Raw genomic sequence first — 20,959 nt, forward strand, 5'->3', positions numbered from 1 at the left:
TTGAAGGTGTGCCAAGACCTGTCAATGATCCAAGGGGAGGAATCTCATTTAGCATCTGGTTTCAGGCTGATTGGAAGCCATAACTTCAGACAGCAGCTTTTAAGGTATGCTGATATATGCATTTCTGAGGGGCTGCGATTATAGTCCACACTGGCCTCCAGACCAGGAGACCTGGAGGTGCCCCTGGGTGGCCATGCCGAGCTCGGGGCCTCAGGTAAGTGCCTGAGCCCCCTCCTGGGAAGTCTTACCAAGCTGTTGCATGGTCAGTGGGGTGCATAAGGGTGGCACCTCCCTGCTAACATTCCCTGACAGCATCTCCTTAGTCTCTAGACATTTGGCAAAACTGAAGCCTGTCCCTCAGGTTGAAGCTGCAGCCTTCCTTACAGAAGCCTGGGGGCTGTTTCAGTCTGCTGTCTGTGCAGTGCCCTGCATTGCTGGCCTGTTGAGAATTGTCTTTCTAATGCACAGTTGCTTTGGTTTCTGGAATACCAGCCCTCTCAGCTCCAGGGACAGGTGATCAAGGGGTGTCCTCTGCATGGCATTCTATTTTATCTTAAGTCAGTTTTATTGAGTTCTATTTATTAGGAATTTGTCTCTTTCATTCTAAATTTCACATAAGATTGCTCATCCTAATGTTTTCCATCTCTACTGTGTATCAACTTCATTTTTCTTTTTAGTTCAAATATTATTAATTTTTAACTTGCTGTGTCATTGTATTAATCCTGATGGAAGTTTGTGTATTTTGTTGGTGCTTCCTAAAAACCCACTATACCTTTGTGTGTTCTCTTTTTGATGTATTTAGTTTCCATTTCATTAAATTCTTTCCCTACATTTTTGGAGGGGTTCATTTTGTTCTTCTTCATCTAATATTTTTCTATATGGATGATAAGCTCATTTATTTCTGTCTTTCCTCTTATTTATTTTTCCAAACTTGAGGAATAATTGACAAATATAGTTAAACATACTTAAAGTGTACTAGGTAATGATTCTAATATAAGCATAGAAGGCTATAAATGTCCTGCTAAGTATCATCTGGCTGTATCCTACATGTTTGATATTTATTTAATTATCATTCATATTAAGTATTTAAAAATCAATTATAATGGAACAGAATAGAAAGCCAAGAAATAAACCCATACATATATAGTCAATTACTATATTACAAAGGGGGCAAGAACATACACTGGGGAAAAGACAGTCTCTTCAATAAATGCCTTTAGGAAAACTGGGCAGCTAATTGCAAGAGAATGAAACTGGATTTCTTTCTAAGACCATACACAAAAGTAAACTTGAAATGAATTAAAGACATAAATACAAGGCATGAAACCATAAGACTCTTAGAAGAAAAAAATAGGCAAAGATCTCTTGAACATAGGCCTGAGTACTTTTTTTCTGGATATGTTTCCCCATCAAGGGAAACAAAAGCAAAAATTAACAAGTGGGATTACATCAAAGCAAACCACCAACAAAACAAAAAGGCCACCTGTGGTATGGGAGAACATATTTGCAAATGATATATCTGATAAGAGGCTAACACCCAAAATACATAAAGAACTCATACAACTCAACAGCAAAAAAACAGATAACCCAATTTAAAAATGGGCGGAGCACCTGAACAGACATTTTTCCAAAGAAGAAATACAGATGGCCAACAAGCACATGAAAAGATGCTCCACATCACTAATCATCAAATCAAATGCAAAATGCAAAACCACAATGAGATAACCTCACACCAGTCAGAAAGGCCACTATCCAAAAGACAAAAAATAACAAGTGTTGGCGAGGATGTGGAGAAAATGGAGCCCTTGTGCACTGTTGGTAGGAATGTAAATTGGGGCACCCACTGTGGAAAGCAGTGTGAAGGTTTCTCAAAAAACTAAAACTAGAAATACCATACAACCTAGTAACTCCACTTCTAGGAATTTACCTGAAGAAAAAGATATCCCTGATTTGAAAAGATATATGCACCCCTATGTTTATTGCTGCATTATTGTTGCAATAGCCAAGTTACGGAAGTATCCAAAGTATTCATCAATAGACGAATGGCTAAAGAAGATGTGTTACATACACAATGAAATATTATTCAACCATAAAAAGAAGGAAAGCCTGCCATTTGTGACAACATGGATGGAGGGTATTATGCTCAGTGAAATAAGCCAGGTGGAGAAAGACAAATACCATATGATTTCCTTTAAAGGTGGAATCTAAAAACTAAATAAAACAGAACATCAGTAGACTCATAGACACTGAGAAGTGACTGGTGGTTACCATAGTGGAGGGGTTGGAGTGGGTGGGTGAAATACTTGAGTGGGATAAAGAGGCACAAAATCTCAACTGTAACATCAGTTAGTCACAGGGATGAAAGTACAGCAGAGAATATAGTCAATAGGTCTGAAACATCTTCCAAGTTGACAGAGAGCAACTACACTTCATTGTGGTGAGCATTTAAGAAAAAAAATCAGTTATGATTTATTTTTGACACTTGTTATTTAGACCTGTACTCATAAATTTCTAAAGCTATATAGAGATTTTGTTTTGTTTTGTTTTTTTGACTTCTAATTTAATTGTTTTGTTACCAGAACATGGTTTATACCCTTGTATATAACCATACAAGCATGACTTGCTTTATGATTTTGTAAAATTTTATATGTTTTATTTTCTTAACCTTTAAAAATTCCAACTTTTAGTGTTTTATATATGCTTAAGAAGTTTGCATAATTTAAAATTGGGGGCAAGTGTGTATGTGGATAGATAGATAGATAACTTGCTAGATTAAGCTTGTTAATCAGCATTATTTTAATTTTTGATTTGCCAAAGCAGATGACTGTGTTGAAATCTCTTTTATGTTGATTTCTACTCATAGGACAGTAGTTCCACATGTTTAGTTGATATATGTTTCTAGTTAATTGAACAATTACTCTCCTTTATATATATATATATATATATATATATATATATATATATTGATAACCTCTATATCTAAGATTGCTATTTGACTTAAAGTCTCTTTTGCTTAATATACCCAATAATTAATTGGGCTGGTATCCAGTTAGCCTGGTATTTTTTATTGTTTAGTTTCAATCTGTTATATCTTTAGATTTTAGTGTGCTTCTTGTAAGGTATATATAGACACCATTTTTAAATGCTCACCTTCTTTCTCCAGCAATGACTGTAAACCATATATGGTTATTGTAACCAATTATATCTCTGTACTCTTTCTATTATCTTTTTGTTTTCTAATATCCCTGCTTTCTATTGCTGCTGCTTTTCCCTACTTGCCTTTTTAGTTGATTGAGGATTCTTTTATTTTTCTTTCTTTTTCCATTTTCTCCTTCTTTAGTTTGAAGGTCAAATATTATTTCTAACACTGTATTTGAAAGTTTATTTTTATTATTATACTTCAAATTTTCCCTGTATATTTAACTTAAAATATGCTTCATATTCCTTGGTACAGTGCATATTTTAAGCATCATACAATGTAATAAAGTAGCGCATTTTAATTCATACTACTGACTTCCACACATACATATATGATTGTAAAGCATTGTAGTTTCTTTCAGATTCTCAAGTTAGATATAAGTTTTATTAGCATTTCTTATATCATTATTATTTCTTACTGTCAATGTTTGTCTGACTTTATCTACGTATATACTTTTTTTATTATTGTTCATCATTCCCCCTTGCAACTTAGATCTTCTCCCTAGGATAATTTTCCTTCTTCCTGAATTGCATCCTATCTAATAGGGCATAAATTCAGTTTCAGCTTATCTAAAATGTCTTTTTGTTAAAGTTATCCTGAAACAGTACTTCTTCTGGGCCTAAACATATATGCTGTCATGTATCTCCATCCAGAAACTTGGAGATGTCATTTCACTATCATATGCATGCAATTCCTTCTTTATATACTCAAACGTTTTGTATATGGTATTTGCTCTTCTGTGTGTGATATCAAAAGACCTTGAAGACTGCACATAATAGTTTTTGTTAATTTCTCTGAATCCCTTGGTTTCCACTTCCAATCTTTGGCTGGGAGCTCATATGTCTTCATCTCTATAAAAAACACCATGTCTCAATTTAAGACAACTTTCTTACAGAGAGAAGTTGCCCTGGTTTTTCCTGGGAGCCAAGAAGAAAAGACAAGACTTAGGAGTTTTGAGCTCTATTCTGGGCTTAGCCAGTCAGAATGACATTTACGCTTACTTGTGTGTAAAAGATATAAAGATACTGGTGGTACACAGTGAGCCTTGAGTGGTCTTTTAAAGTAAAAAAATAGTGTATTTCTTTTGTGAATTCAAAATAAACTAGTGAGCGCTATAATTAGTCATTTTTGATGTAATGTTTTTATTGTGAATTAGTTTTAGGTAAATCTGTCTTTGAAAGTATCCTCTTGATTTGTTTGCACTGAAACAAATGGGTCTCATATGACTTGTAAAGAAGTACTGTGGATCATCACAGAAAAATTTTCAACCACAGCTCATAAATGAACACCAGAAGAGCCAGTTTATGGCATTCATTTGGTTACATTTTTAAATCAAGGGACTTAATTTTGGGCAGTGACTGACAGGCAGGCAAGGAAATGGATTCTTAAAGATTTGCTCATCTCTACATATAGTGATGACATACCTTCTATTTTTAGCCTTTATGTAATTCCATTTTCAGTTTTTTAAAAACAGTTCACTTCTCATTTGAGCAATGTTAGGTTTTTTTTCTTTTGAGGGTAATTTCTATTATAGAATTTAAAAATTTATTTTATTCTTGACTTAACAACCTTTTTAAATCACAGAGAACAATAGTGTTAAAATTAAGAATATACTTTTATTTATTTATTTTTTAACTGTTCAACATGTGTGAAACTTAGTAATTTAAGCAAACAAAATTTCTCGATTATTACCTTTACAATTTTTAAATTAAATATCCATCAGAATGCAGTAATTTTATTCCAAAGCCAGTTGTCTATGAAATGAAGATGTCTGTGAGTTTTATAGCTTATTACTACTATTAAATATGTAAAATTAGATTAGTTATGACATATTACATATGTCATAGTATGTGTTGTAACATATACAAAAAATATATATGTGCATGTTCATATAAAGGGATAGACTTAATCTTTCACTATTAACTACAAAAGTTAGTATTGTCTATTATGAATCAGCTTGCTTTCTTTCATGCTATCCAGGGTTGTATATATTAGCAGAGGTACAAATACAGAATTTTGAAATGTATTATTCTTTTTAAAATTAGAGCATTAGAGTAGTTCTTCATTAATTTCCTAAAAGGCTAGCTCCAGGTTTCAGAATGCATGTGAGTTTTGTAATTTTAAGTATACCTAAGCAGTTGACAAAGGGGATTTCCAGAAGGGAACTATGTGATCTTTAATGCCAGTCTGTGGAATGGATTTGATAATAAAGAAATATCTCACTTTTGAGATTTGTATATTGTACATGTGTAGCTTGGTAGCTGAATACTATTAAAAGATCAGTATTAGCTGGATTTTGTATGTCTGTCATTCCTGCCATGCCAGAAATCTGTGGAATAGTTCGTAGCTGCCATTGTCTGGGTCGTTAGGATAAACAGAGCCGGTAAGGCCCACGCTGCCTGCCTTGTGAGCTGCGCTCGGCGTCCCTCTGTTGAGTTAAAGCTGCACAGATGTATCTTCGCCTATCAGCTTTATTTATCTGTCAGAAATAGAGAAGGAAGTGCGCTTTCGGTATATGAAACCTTACAACAAACAGGTCAGACTTAATTTTATTTAAAATAAATAAATATTATTTTAATAACCTAGCGTAACCGAATGACTAGATGTGTGATTCTGTTCTCTGTCATCTTAAATATATTCCTATAGGAAAATACTGTTATTTTTTTCCAAGTGGCTTTCATCATATTTTGTCCAAGCTTTAACTAGGATTTAATTGGATTACCTAAGTTACAAATATAAATCTGGAGAATGCGGCATGTTTTATCTCTCCTTTGTAAAATACACACATTTTTTTCTTAGAGCTGTTTCTACAGTTGTACTATTGTTTGACTCTGTTTAGAGGTAGGAAATACAAATAGATTGTCTGAAAAATGCTTTAATTCTCTCCCACAGTAAATTTCTTCAGACTATTTCTCTTCTTAGGCTGCAGGCTGCTTGCCTATGAAATTTCCAAGCTCACTAGTGCTCACATCAGATGACGTTTCTGATTTTCAGACAACTGTGATGAGTTAATCACACACACACACAGGTACTTCCTTCAGAATCCTGTAACCTCCAACAAGTGGCATATACCCTCACCACTGCACCCCACACGCAGGCCGCACCACAGAGTGTGGGGAGTCGGGTGGTCTGCCCCTCTCGCATGTGTCCTACATGCTGTGTTGCTGAGGATGGCTTAGTGCAGCGATTCTATTCATTGCCCTTTGAATGTTCAGTCTAACGCATTTTTATGTCAAATGCAGAAAATTGTGTTCTTTTAAATTACTGCCTAGTTTCAATGTAGTATTTTTCCTCAAAAAAGTATAAATGAGATATTGTTGGAAAAATCTGTCTCTATAGTCAACTTTTCAGCTGTTGTATGTTGCCATCGGTTCCCAAGTGGACAGTCATTGTCACGGTGAGAGCTCTGAGAGTTGTTCCAGGAGCTGACAGTCCCCCACTCTGCCTTTGTGTTCTAAGGGGCCTCTGTGTTTGCAGTACTGACGGGCCTTGGTTTTCTGGCAAAACAATTTATAGTTCATTTTCAGATAACTATACATATGGTATTTGTATTTTAATTTAAAAGACTGTTGTTATATCTGATTCTGAGAAGCAGAAATTCATTATAAGGACACTTCTCATTTCCTTGAAATGTTCCCTTCCTTTTTTTCCAGGATTCTTAAATTGCAAAAGCCAGTTAAATTATGTGCTTTGGGGAGTTAATTTTTGGCACCATATGTCTCTAAAAATGATTTAATTTTATCTAGAGCGTGTTTGCAAAGATACTTACGTTCTATAATGCACAGAGACAATTTAAGGAATTTTTAAAAGAAAAAACACTGTTGTTTCAACACAGTTACATATAATGCATGTATAAGCTTACAGAATTTGTTTATTTGATTAATATCATTTTATATCTGGGCTTTATTGTTGCCTTTTAAAACTTTGACTTAGCAAAGTGTCTTTACAATATCAGTGTAGCTGATATAAAAATGTTGGTGCCATTATTCTTAATATGGATCTGATCTTATTTGATAGAAAATTTGAATCACAAAAAATCAGTCAGTTTTACTTTAAGGACTAATTTGAGGGATTATAAACAACTTCCTCCAAAGCTCTATTAATCAGTTTACATATCCTTTTGCTTGTTCAAATGTATGTACACCAATCCACATCTAATATTAACAAATTCAAATTCTCATGAAAATACGTTTCATATGTGTGGTCTATCTTCAATTTAATAAATAAGTTGTAAAGTTAAGTATTCAACAACTATTAATTAAGTACACAGGATGAGGGGAAATACCAAACTTTTAGACAATTTATGAAGCAGCTGAAAGTCATAATTCTTTCCTTGTTGATTTGAACTCCTTTAATTGCTTGAATATCTTTTATTATAGATCACACTTACTAGATACATAACAAAAATCTTGTTTTTCCTAAAAGTTATTTTACTATTTCAGCAGATGGTCAAGTGTAATAGCATATTTTTCTAAAAACCAGATTATAATCAATTCTCTAAAATTAAATAAGCCTGAGCCACAAAACAGGCAAGATGCCTTTCTTGCAGAGATGTCAGCTTAGCCTAGAGTTTGTTTTCTTTAAATGAAACAACTAAACTTACAGCAAACTACAGTTGTGTGTAAGCTACAAGTATGTCTCATGATAAATTTCAGTGTACCTTTACCAGCTTTGAAAACCTGACAATTGCCTTATTTACTTTGGGTTTTTAAACCAGCATGGATACATTCAAAACCCTCTGTCTGCCTATTCCTAACATTTTTCCCTTCTCCTCTCTCAGATTAACCACTAGACTTCTTTTACTGTTTATCATTCCATACATATTTTAATACTATTTTATGTAGTAATTAATAAACTATTAGTTTTCCTTTATTTATGTAGATGTTAAACTACACATATCACTTGCAATTTTTAGTGTATTTATTTTAAATGCTAGGGTTTATGATATGAACATACTATAATGTATTTTTTCATTATTCAAGTATAGACAGTTAGATTGTTGCCTAATTTTCACTATTGCAAGCAATGTTATAAATGAAAGTTATTTTATGTTTCCTTGAGAACATGTCATGACTGTTTTCCAAGAGCAGTATCTCTCAGACTCCAGTATGTAGTAAATTACCTGGAGGTCTTGTTAAAACACCAGTTGCTGAGGCCAGAGTTTCCAGTTCAGTAGGTCTGAGTGACTGTATTTCTAACAAGTTCTGGGGTGATTTTGATCCTGTTGGTCCATTTAGAATATGTAGAATTAAGTATAATTGTTAGATCAAAGGGGACCTACATTTCCAACTTCAATACTTAACTCCAAATTGCTCTCCAAAGTCTTTGTTTCAAATTATACACAAATATGAAAGTGTATGAGAGTTAATCTTTCTCCCACATCTTTACCAACAATTGATATGGGCAGTTTTGTTTTGTTTTAATAATTGCCTGTCTAGTGAGTGTGAAGTATGTTTATTTGTGCTCTACAGTTAGTGTTGAACATGCTTTCAAATATTTATAGACCAAATAGCTTTCCTTTTCTGTGAATTGCCTGTTTGTGTAATTTGTCCATTTTTATGATACACTGTTTGCATTTTTCCCTTATTGATTCATAGGGACTCTTTCTATATAAAGAAATTAATCCTGGTCACTTATAAGTAATGCTAATATCTTCTCTAAACCTGTAACTTATTTCATTACTCTGTTTAAATTTAACTTTTTAAAAATTTCAATATGATTTAATCTGTTAATTCTTTACATTAGAAAATACATTTTAATATTTTGTTTAAAAATTCTTGCCATCCTAAGGGTTATTCTGTCAGTTTCTTCCAAAAATTTTGAAATTTAGTTTTTCTCATTTTAATTTACCTTGCTTTATTCAAAGTATATATTGTGAGTTAAAGATCTAAATTTATTTTAGATTCTTGTATAGGGAAAACCAATCATACCATACTTTGTCCACTGATCTAAATGTCATCTGTAATATTTCAGATTTCTGTATTTTATATGAATGTCTCTGTTGTTCAGCTCTCTTTTCTGATCAGAAACTATGTATTCACGCCAACGCTGATACTATTTCTAGTTCCTACCACGTTAAGACAAGTATTATATACTGCATGTCAAATGCTTTGGACTTGTTCTCCTATTTCACAGTTGTCTTATGAATTTTAGGTAAAGTTTCTTGAAACCCGATGAGACCCTTTTTGTTTATACCTTTATTAGGTTAAAGAAATTTTCTTTGGTTCTTATTCCTAGTTTGTCAAGATAAGTTTTCCATTCTCCATTGTTTTTGTTCAGTGTTGATTCATATCAACTTTTAGGGATGGTTTATTTAACATATTGATGTATTTCATGCAAATATTTGTTGATAATGAACCATTTTAAAATTTCTGGAACTACTAAATTATAGTACCTTTGGACTGTCTTCAATTAAAATAACAAGCTCCTAGATGACACAAACTATATTGCATCGATTAATAACTACTTATTAATCATCTCTTATTACTAACAAATCATTTCAGTTTCAGTCTTAAACCAAACAGTAAAGTAGGACACTTGTACTTTCCATTCAGAAAGTATGGATGGTAAATTATTCCCTTGCTAGGTAAACTGAGAAGAGTTAAGAACTTATTGTTAACTATTGCTGCAACAAACTGTCTTAAAATTTAGCAGCCTAAACCAATAAACATTTGTTTTCGCCTAAACTTCCTGAGGAGCTGTTCACTGGTGATTCTACCTCAGTGACTCTCACAGGGCTGCAGCCAGGTCGTCGGGGTGGCAGTCATCTGGCGATGCTAGAGAATCTGCTTCCAGGACCTCTCATGGGGCTGCTGGTAGATGCTTCAGCTCCTCCCCGTGGGGTCTTTCCACAGAGCTGCTCTCACAACGTGGGGCTGGCTTCCCCCAGATCCAGTGATCTGAGAGAACCAGAGAGAGCAAACCCGAGTCAGAAACCGCAGCTGTGTGTGGTGTGTGTGTGTGTGTGTGTGTGTGTGTGTGTGTGTGTGTGTGTGACTGTGTCTGAGTGACTGTGTCTGTGTGTGCCTGTATGTAGTGTGTGTGTGACTGCATGTGTGTGTGTGTGTGTGTGTGACTGGGTCTGTGTGTCTATATGTAGTGTGTGTGTGACTGCATGTGTGTGTGTGTGTGTGTGTGTGTGTGTGTGTGTCCTGGAAGTGGCACACTGTCTTCCTCCATGTGTGTTGCTTGGAAGGGAGTCACTAAGTCCAGCCTATACTCAAGGGGAGGGTTTTCGGCTTCACTTCTTAAACGAAGGATCATCAGATAATTTGAGGGCGTATTTTTAAAATCACACCTATCAACACTTTCTTATCTGACAGGTAACAAACTTTAACTCAATTTCACCCCATTTCACAGCGGGTCAGTTTTCCCCTTTGAGCTAGGCCTAGCAAGACTTTGTCTTTGCATCTTCCATGATGCACACCAGACAATCGTATTCTCCAGTCTGGCCTTGGAAAATACATGAAAAGGTGATGCTTTGAAAAGTCTAATTTCAGAGCTAAAAACACGGGAATGGTGTAAGACAATATTTTGGTACTAATTTAGTTACAGCCGGTGCTAATGTGTTTGAAAGCTGTCATTGGAATATCAAGTAGTGTTATTTTATTCTTAGGATAATTTTTATCATGCATAGAAGCAATAAATAATATAAATCTAAACCATATGATTAGAGATTTTGTGTTTTGTAATATGTAAATCCTATTATTTAGTATGAAGGCCAGGGTTTGTGTGATATATAAGTGTGAGCAGCTGTCATACATTTATACAGGTGATCAAAATAACTTGGGTTAAAAACAGAATCCATATTATTTAGCGTATTAAAATAGGAAAACAACCTTTCATTCTTCAAAGTGACAACATGAATTTACTCTGTTTTACTGTCAGTATTAAGCTTTGAAATGTTAATGAACGTTGTAGGAGCCTAATGAAACTTAATCAGATGGTATTTTTACCAAATGCGCGCTGCATTCAGTGCCCACTGTGTGCAAGGATTGCACTGACAGGGATGGCCAGCCCTCTGTATCTGAATATGCCTTGTCAGATGGGCATTGACTGATTGTTCTCTGCGTGAATAGGTACATAATGATCATTATTCCCAAAGAAGTGTCCGTGACTCCCATCTCTGTGCTTCCCTCAGCAAAGAGCTCACAGAACAAGGACAAGCCAAGCTCGCCAGACGCACTGCAGGTCCAGAGTGGCCAGGCACCATGGCCAGGAGACTCTCCACCCTTCTCGCCACTGAAAGCGGCTCAGGGCTTTAGCCCACTACCCTCTGATTCAGCTTCCCTGATTCTGTTCAGTATCCTCACTTCCTTTCTCGTATACAAAACTGAGGGCAGTGGAGTTGAGGATCTTTTTCCAAAATGACTCTCCCTGTTCTAATGTGCTCCTCGTTGATTTTCCACCAAGAATGTATTTGTTCTCTTCCGAATTCTTCTAACATTTCATTAGGGCTAAGCAGCAGCCCAGCTGATCTGTCCACTGCTCTAAATTCCATTCTTCCTTCAAGTGCACAGCAAGGGCTTGGAGAGCCTGCTGTCCCGTGTCCAGTGTGTTTGTGTCCCCAACGGTCCTTTTTGTTTCTCTACCATCTCCTTTCATCCCACCTCACCTTTCTTCAACTCTGAATGAGAGGGCAGGAATATAATCATTTCATGGATAAATGATTGTCTTTTCAGGAGTGTGATCACTAGAGTGTTTCATTCCAGAAACACTGTGTTAATTCAAGGTGGAGAAACAACAATCATTCCAGTTCCTTTGGTTTTCCAGCCTGAGTTCTGCATGTACCTGGAGGGCTTTTACACTCACAACTTAACATTCTCTCTGCCCTCAATTTTCCTCTTACATGTTTTGGGTCCCTTCTATTAATTTGGTTTACTTTTCTCTTGTTCCACTGATAAGTAAATTTCTGAAAATATTTTTCACTACTTCACTTTTGTCACTAAAATTTTACCAGTTCACTTTATTGAGGTGATTTTAATACTTATTGAGTCCACTGACATTTTATAATTGAGCCTTTATCACAACCACTTTCCTAAAATAATGGTCAGCATGCCCAGCTCTTAGGTTAGAGCAGCTGTCTTTCCCAGCATCTTAAGTACTGTTTCCTGCATACTGTTGTTGATCATCTTATTGTCAGTGATGTGGGCATATATGTGTATATATGTACCTCGTACTGAAAGCTGAGTCCTCTATTTAATAATTCCTTCAGTTTTTCCCTTTCTTGGTTCTTTTTCCAGAGGCCTACTAGCTATAGATTTCCAAAAAACAGTTTTTAATTTATTACTCTTTCTTAGTTAATACTTAAAAAACTTCTCTACTTAAGTAGCTTCAGTTAACATTTGTGTATGGACTAATTTAAGGCCTTTGTGGCTACTGCAAGCTAGAATACAGAAAACAATGACTACACTGTGCAGCTGGTTCTCACTGAACATGTGGACATGGGAAACATCACCATTTGTTCTGCTTGGGCTGACGAGCTCCTCTTGCCTTCGCTTTAAGGCATTCCTCTGAAAATCACCTTCCTCTTAGTTGCCCTTTTTCATATGTGGATTCCATAGGAATGGCATGTGTATAAACTAAAGTGTCCTCATGTCTTACAAAGTATATCAAGATAGAGCATACTTTCCTCCATTGCCTATCAGAGTTGGCAGGAAAAAATATTTTTATGTCATTTTAAAATTATTAAAATATATTTTAAAATGTATTAAACTGTTACAGAAAAATGTTAATTTTGATGAAATTTCCCTTAAAAAAGTGATGTTAATCTTTACTTCAATATCCTAAATTATCTGAAATGCCCATAAATGAATTCTGGGCAATATATTTCAGCATTCAGCAAGCTGAAACATCTATAGTTCCCAAGGTTATTTTTTTCCTAAGTTGACTTATTGACCAAGAATAATGGCTTTATTTTTCTGTGGACATACATAAATACCTATGTGTTGCTCATTACAATGCATAATGAACATAATGATAATAAACAATACACATGCAGTACCAGGCAAATACTTTAAAAATCACTCTTTTTAAGTAAATTATGCTATTGATATATGCATTCAAAAAAGTTCATGTCATCCGCTATTTGATGAAGTTTTGTAAAGGATTCTTTAAGTATAACCAGTACCCAGATCAATAAAAAGGACATAAAATAGCCATTTTTGTGGCAGTTTTATTCTGTTATTAAAAAAAAATGTCTGCTATGAAATTTTGGTTGTTTACTTTTTCCATTCTGCAGATTACACTAAAAAAGATTTGAACATAAGCCATTATCCACATTGCCAAAAACCAAGATATTTCGGTGACAGTATCTGTTGCATGTAAAGTTTCCTAGTCTGATTTTTGCCATTAATTTATGAAGTTTATTTCTTTGAAAATAACCGAACTGCCGCAGTTCTGCGTGGTGCAGCCTTATTAACTGTTGAAGGACAAATGTACGTTGTCTCAGTAAAACTTCTGTGTCTTTTGGGGCTCGGTCTCAAGTTAAACTTGCAAGAGACGGAGCAGGCCTCGTGGGGGAAGGTCCGCTTCCGGCGTGCAGGTTCCGTAGCAGGTGTATCGCTGGGCCTGGGACGCGCCGCCGCGCATCCAGAGAGCGGGGAGGGGGGCTCTCGCGGGAAGTTTCCGCCCTGTGGCTGATGCTCTCCCAGGAGCTGATGGCTGAGGTGATTCTCTTTAGTTTTGTTGTACCTTGAAGCACATCCCAAGCCACGGTCAGCTGCCTGGGGAAAAAATGGTGTCCATCAAAATCTTAAGAGTTGCATTTTTAAACTTTGACTTGACCTGATGTGCCATTCAAAAAAGCTTCAAAAGATTTTTTTTAAGGAAAGGTTCAGTATGTCCTGAGGCTATCGGTTTTGAGTTAAACTGGGTGAAGTAGAAATATTTTACTCATCAGCTTTGCAGTCACGGGGTCTGCCTCAGCTAGAACAGAACTGCTGAGGCATTTAGAGAAAATTAACCCCCCATCCTGGCGGCCAGATGTGACTGGTTTCTGACGAGTGCACATGAGTGGGCTGAAAAATCAAGAGACTGTGAAATTCCTGTCAGGTCCGCGCAGTGCAGAATGGACTATCGACTGCTTTCTATATTCCCTCCATCATTCTTCTTGAACACCGCCATTAATTTCCTCTCCCACTCTGACTTGTGTTTTTCCCTTCCTTCTTCCCCTTAGCTCTGTCAGCTGCAGGAAAGGATACACAAGGTGTGGCAGAAACACTTCAGACTGGTGGTGCTCTACAGCCGGATGAGGCTGGCCAGGTTCCAGACAGACTCTCGGGAGAGTATTCAGAAAATATTAGCTGTGCAGGTAGGCGATTGCAGGGAAGTGGGAAAGATCGTTCTGATCTAGACTGAAAGCAAATGATGGGTAGTGTGATGAAGCATTAAAACCACATCCCATCAGGGTTTTATAAATTTTTAACCTCTTTAATAAACTGAAATCGCATGAAGGATGAATTCAGTGCGTTAGCATATACCCTTACATATTTTGGGAGAAAAAGAGATTGAATTTATTTCTCACAAACCTCACAATGGATTTTTATAAACACGTTTGGCATTAATGTAATAAATACTTTAAAATCTTTAGGCTTTGCAGATGCCATTCAACTGTTTAAAAGATAATTGTCAAAAGCTGCCTGGTGTTGCTTTTGTGTGAACTCTATGTTCAATGAAAACGACACTCTTACGTTTATTTTATTTAACTTTCCCCTTTCATTTTGCAAGAGGCTTGTGCTCCTAATCAAATTTGGAGACAACTTTATTTGAAAAATAAGCAACTTGGGATTGGAATATAACTGTGGTTCCAGATGCATGTGAAATGTTGCTGCTTGTCACTATAAAAACCTTTAGTGGATCAACCACCTTTATTTTAAGGCTCTGATCTACTTTAGAAACCCATGTTAGCTATGTAAGGTTATGATGTGAAAATAACTTAAATTTTTTCAAATTAGTATTTTACTATTTAAAATGTTACACTTTGTAGAAAACATGACCTCCCAAAGGAAAACACACACCACCTTGCTCTATTTAAAAAAGAAACCAATTCTATAAAAAAAAATAGAAATAAGGGTTTTATAAAAAACAAAAACAATGATACATGCTCTTGAAAACCATAATTTTCATTAACTTGCAGGATAAACAATGCATGCCAAACCTAATCAGATCAAATCTTTTTCTAAATATATTAAGTACATGGGCACTTCATGATGCATTCAGAAAAATGTAAAGTTTTGAAGGGTAGTGCTTAAAATGCATAGGTTTAATAGAAGTTCACATACAAACTTGAGTTTAAACTACAATTACAGTATTTTAGAAATCAGGAGCATGTTTTTTTCCTTAAAAACTCCTTACACGTAGTACATTAAAAATTATGGTATAGTTGTAATGTGATTTCCTTTTGATTATTCAAAGCTAATCTGCATGTTAGAATATTATCTTAGAAAAAATATATATTTCTGCTTAAGTATAAACATTCTTAGGAATCTTGCAAATGATTAAATTGTGAATTAGATGTATTTTGAAATACTGAAAATGTCAGTAGAAAGTATCAGTAAAGTGAATTCTCAGTCCATAACTTTCAGTAATCCTTATTCTAATTTTTTATTAGAAATTCACCAATATATTCTTTACCAAACTTTATTTTAAATTACTTATTTTTATGGCTGTGTGTAACAGCGGATTGAAGGGACAGAGATGATAAGGTGGTATTAGTAGAAAAGCTCAACTACTTAGCATCTAGAGATGCAGCAGCAAAGGCTGGATTGGATTTGGGGAAACTTGAGCATAACGTGGTGGATTCTTTTCTCATCTTTTGGAAATGCCTTCAATTTAGAATATTTCAGTTTTGGCTTTTAATAAAAAATGTACAAATGTAAATTTCAGGATCTTGCCATAAAACTGTTGCAATCCTGTGAAACAAATCCAGTCCTAACCTCCAGAGCAGCGCACAGCGACCCCAGGACCAGCTCCCGCTAGCTGTCCCAGCCCCAGCTCTCTCCATGTGGGTTCCTTCAGCCTCTTTTAGGCTTTCCAAAATTTCTACTAAGCATGAAGCTTTCTATTACCTCCTTACTCTCTGCTTCCACTCGTCCTCTTCCTGCCCCACCCGGTAAAGAACACCTGACTCAACAGAGAAAGACAAATACCTTATGGTTTCACTTATATGTAGGATCTAAAAAAATAAAATAAACAGAAGGAGACTCATAAATGCAGAAAACAAATGGGTGGTTGCTTTGGGGGTGGTGTGTGCAAATGAAGGAGGGGGAGAGAGGTACAGCTTCTAATTGTGGATGAGTAAGTCACAGGGACAAAGAGTATAGCAGAGAGAATATGGCCAGTGATGCTGTGGGACCTTTGAATGGTGACCGTACTGAGGGCGAGCACTGTTAATGTCTACAGTAAAATTACTGTGTTACCTGAACCCAACATTATATTGTATATCAATTACACATCAATTTAAGGAAAAGAACTGACTCACAAAAAACATCTCCTCTACAAATCCTTTCCTGCTTTCCCCCCATCCTCTCCCAGCCAAGCTGACCTCCGCCTCCTTTGGCCTCTGCTGTGCTCTGCACAGGCCCGAAAGCCGTGGCCGCGTTTCAGCAGCTCGCTCCTCTGACCTGTCGCTATGCGTTCCTTCCTAAAAGAATCTAAGCTCCTCCGGGGCTCTACACCAGCAGAGAAAGTATTTCAATTCTTGCTCAGTTGTTTCTTAGGGTGTATGGTAGCAAGGACACGAAGGAGATCTGAGAACACCCCATGCCTGTCTTGTTTACACTTACTGTATGTGATTTTTGAAAAGGAAAACGTGGTGGAGTGATTGTGTGTTTTACAATGAGTCTGCAGGTATCAGTCTTCAGTTTGACTCAGCATGGCTAAAAAAGTGCTTAACAGACCAGATGCTGTTGCCCTGTTTTCATATGATTTAGTTGCATGTCAGTATTGGGGAACTAATGCTTTATACTTGAAAGTGGCGCTGAAATGATTCCCTAAGATGTGAGTGCTGTGCTTGATGGGAAAACCATCCACTGAAACTTCCGAAAAGTTAATAGTACATAACTGAAACTAAGAGCAATTTAAAATAAACGGTGAGCCATAACAGGAAAGTTTGTCTCACCCTTCATCTTAGAGCAGGCCCGGGAAGGAACACCTAAAACTGTAACTGGGAGAAATACAGATTGTAGAAAACCAGGTGGGCCGGATGAGCGCTTGAATTACACAATCAAGAAGAAGCCAGGAAGGTGAACTGTAACTGGAGCAAGGAATTGGTCTATTTGATGTTCAAGCCATTTATATAAAACATACATATATAGAGATTTTAGTTGACCCCCGATTTTAACAGGAGCCAATGAACTACTATAATTAGAACCTTCTGCCTATTTCAGCTCTTGCGAGCACATAGGACTTCTTGACTCCTATGTGTGGGGCATTTTTTATGGTCCCTACCTCATGTCTGAGCCTAGGTAAAGTACTGTGGTTTAATTTCCACGCCATTATTTTTAATTTATTAAATGCTGTAATAGTTAATACCTTCTGGCATCTTATTTGGAGAAAAGACTAAGTGTTAACTCATCATTTAAGTGAGAGAATGACACAAGTGTTCATGTGGTCTTGGACAGTATCAATGTGTAAATACAGTATTCTGTCTGATTAGAGGAGATGATAGTCCCACTGCAGTTTTTCAAAAGTTTGGTGCATCTGCTGTGTTTAATATGGGTTTGGGAAGCATAGTTTTAAGGGTCATATTGATACACTTTGAAAGTAGCAGTATAAGCAAGATCAGGAAGAGGGAGAAATATATAAATTTTGGAATGCTTAATTGTAAAAGAAAGGACTTGGGAAGGACAGGTAATCTAAGGGACTGCTAAGCAAAGGTGGGTGCATATGTATTTTGTTGTGCTCCAGAGGGAAACACTAGAACGAGATGCAAGAGGTTGGAAGGCGGGTTCGGGCCCAGTAGGAATACATTTTCTAACAAGTGTTGCTGTGCACACACACGCTGCTGGCGGTCAGGCAAAAGTGACTGTGGAGGCAGAGGGAAACGAGGGTCAGCCAGAGGACATCGCCCCCTGACTTGTTCACACATCCTGGCCTGTGTCTGCATCTCCTCACTGAGGGAACGCAAGCCTTCTTGGGTCATCTTTGTCTCCAGATACTCGTCTCAAAACATAAGCTCTCAAAGGTATCTGTTGAGTGAATTGATCCTTAAGTGAATTAGTGAATTGGTTTATTAAGATTGACCGTGATCATCTCAAAGGCCCTTTCTGGCTCTGGAGGGCTATAGCTCTGTAAGGCGATAGACAGAAGCATTCTCTAGGTGATTTGCCAGGAATTTTGATGCACAGAAGTAAGGTGTTTAATTATTTCACACACAATAAATGTAGGGGCAGCCCAGTTTCCTATTTCTGGAAGAGACCTGTGCAAATGAAAAGAAGCCAGAAAAAAACACAGGATAAAAATCTAAAATCACTTAACTTTGTGACAGAAAAAAAATCTCTGAAGCTATTTGATCCTTTTCTTTAATTTTTTTATTGACATGTAGTTGATATGTGATATTATATTTGTTTCAAGTATACTACATAGTGATTCAACAGTTATGTACAATATTAAGTCCTCACCCCAACTGGTGTGTTTGTTAACATGGAAAGATGTTACATAACTGTTGATCATATTCTCCATGCTGCACTTCCATCCATGACCAACTTGTATTTTGATTGAGATTTTGTGCCTCTTTATCCCCCTCAGCCTTCCCACTCACCCCAACCTCTCCCCCATGGTAACCACCCATCACTTCTCAGTGTCTGTGAGTCTACTGCTATTTTGTTCATTCTGTTTTGCTTTGTATTTATACTCCACAGATGAATGAAATCATTTGGTACTTGTCATTCTCCATTTGGCTTATTTCATTGAGCATAATACCCTCCAGCTCCATCCATGTTGTTGGCAAATGGTAGGGTTTGTTTTCTTCTATGGCTGAATAATATTCCATTGTGTATATGTACCACATCTTCTTTATCCATTCATCTATTGATGGACACTTGGGTTGCTTTCTTATCTTGGCTATTGTAAATAGTGTAACAATAAATGGGGGTGTATATGTTTTTTCAAATCAATCATATTTTGTTTTCTTTGGGTAAATTCTTAGAGGTGGAATTACTGGGTCAAATGGTATTTCTATTTTTAGTTTTCTGAGGAACCTCCATACTGCTTTCTACAGTGGCTGCACCAACTTACATTCCCACTAGCAGTGTAGGAGGGTTTCCCTTTCTCCACATCCTTGCCAACACTTGTTATTTCTTATCTTTTGGATGGTGGCCATTCTAACTGGTGTGAGGTGATATCTCATTGTGGTTTTGATTTGCATTTCTCTGATGATTAGCAATGTGGAGCGTCTTTTCATGTGCCTGTTGGCCATCTGCATGCCTTCTTTAGAGAAATGTCTGTACGGGTTCTCTGCCCATTTTTTAATTATGTTATTTGTTTTTTTGGTATTGAGATGTGTGAGTTCTTTATGTATTTTGTATGTTAACCCCTTATTAGATAAATTGTTTATGAATGTGTTCTCCCATACTAAAAAATACTTCCTTGCATACAGGTGTCACCTCTTCCTTATCCATCATCTGCTGACAGACACTTAGGTTCCTCATGTCTTGACTGCTGTAAATAATGCAGCAGTAAACAAGGGTGCATATATCTTTTGAATCAGTGATTTTGTTTTCTTCATATAAATTCCTATAAGTGAAATCTTTTTAAAAACAAAAGAAATTACAGAAATTTGGACTTTAAAAATACATACATTTATAGAGATATTATGATTGAGGAATAACATTAAACTGCTAGATTTTACTGGTTAACTCTATATAGTAGCATAAAAGGTATTTAAATATAGTTACCAATAATTTAAGAATATGTACTAGAAATTTAGAAATAACATTTGTCACTCCTAAACTTCTAGAGAAAAAAGGATCATAAAAATGAATAATTCAGAATGCAAGAAGGAGGACAGAATGAGTATAAAAATATACAAAGTAAGTCCAAACATAGTGACCTAATAATGGTAAATAATTTCAATGCACCATTTAAATTTCAAGATTTACAGATTTGTTAGGAAAGCAAATCCATCTCATTTAGGAGAGCTGCACCTCAGATAAATAGGAACTAAATGAATAGCCTAGATAAAAATAAGAAATTCTAAATTTAGAAAGAGAGAGAGACTTCAAGGTAAAAAAAATTAAAATACTCAAATACAGATATTTTATATTGAGAAAATATTTAACCTATTATGACGTACCAGCCATGAACTTAATGTGCATAACTTCAGAATATCTAAAGTAAAAACTCACTGAAACTCGGATGAAACTTTAAAAATTTACAGTCACAATGGGAAATCTTAGCACATTTTCTTGAACTTTTTAAAAATTAAACAAAAAGAGCATCAATCATTAATTGATATCATTGTATGTGTTCTGACTGCTCCATGGAGTAGCTATTCCTTTATCTCCCTCACTCTCCTCAGGCTTCCCTATCCTCTGAGACATAACAATATTAAAGTTAAGCCAGTTAATAACCCTACAGTGTTCAAGTGAAAAGAATACTTGCATGTCTGTCACTTTATATCAAAGCCTGGAAATGATTAAGCTTGTTAAGGAAGTCATGTCAAAGCAGAGACAGGCCAAGAGGTAGGCCTCTTTTGCCAAACAGGTAGTCAGCTTGTGAATGCAAAGGAGAAGTTCTTGAAGGAAGCTAAAGGGGACACTC

At 36.0% G+C, this 20,959-nt stretch overlaps 1 protein-coding gene across 1 annotated transcript in view; it reads left to right on the top strand.

Annotated features, from left to right (window-relative positions):
* CCDC178 (coiled-coil domain containing 178) overlaps positions 1–20,959 on the top strand; it is a gene marked incomplete at its 5' end in the record, with an annotated part of 479,198 nt that overhangs the window by 421,587 nt on the left and 36,652 nt on the right. Inside the window, 2 exons of the mRNA XM_036885068.2 lie at positions 6,122–6,199; positions 14,376–14,510. Coding sequence (XP_036740963.2) covers positions 6,122–6,199; positions 14,376–14,510 — 213 coding nt within the window. The remainder of the gene's footprint in view (positions 1–6,121; positions 6,200–14,375; positions 14,511–20,959) is intronic.

Source organism: Manis pentadactyla, chromosome 6 (genome assembly GCF_030020395.1).
Source record: "Manis pentadactyla isolate mManPen7 chromosome 6, mManPen7.hap1, whole genome shotgun sequence".
In the NCBI taxonomy this organism is placed as follows: Eukaryota; Metazoa; Chordata; class Mammalia; order Pholidota; family Manidae; genus Manis; species Manis pentadactyla.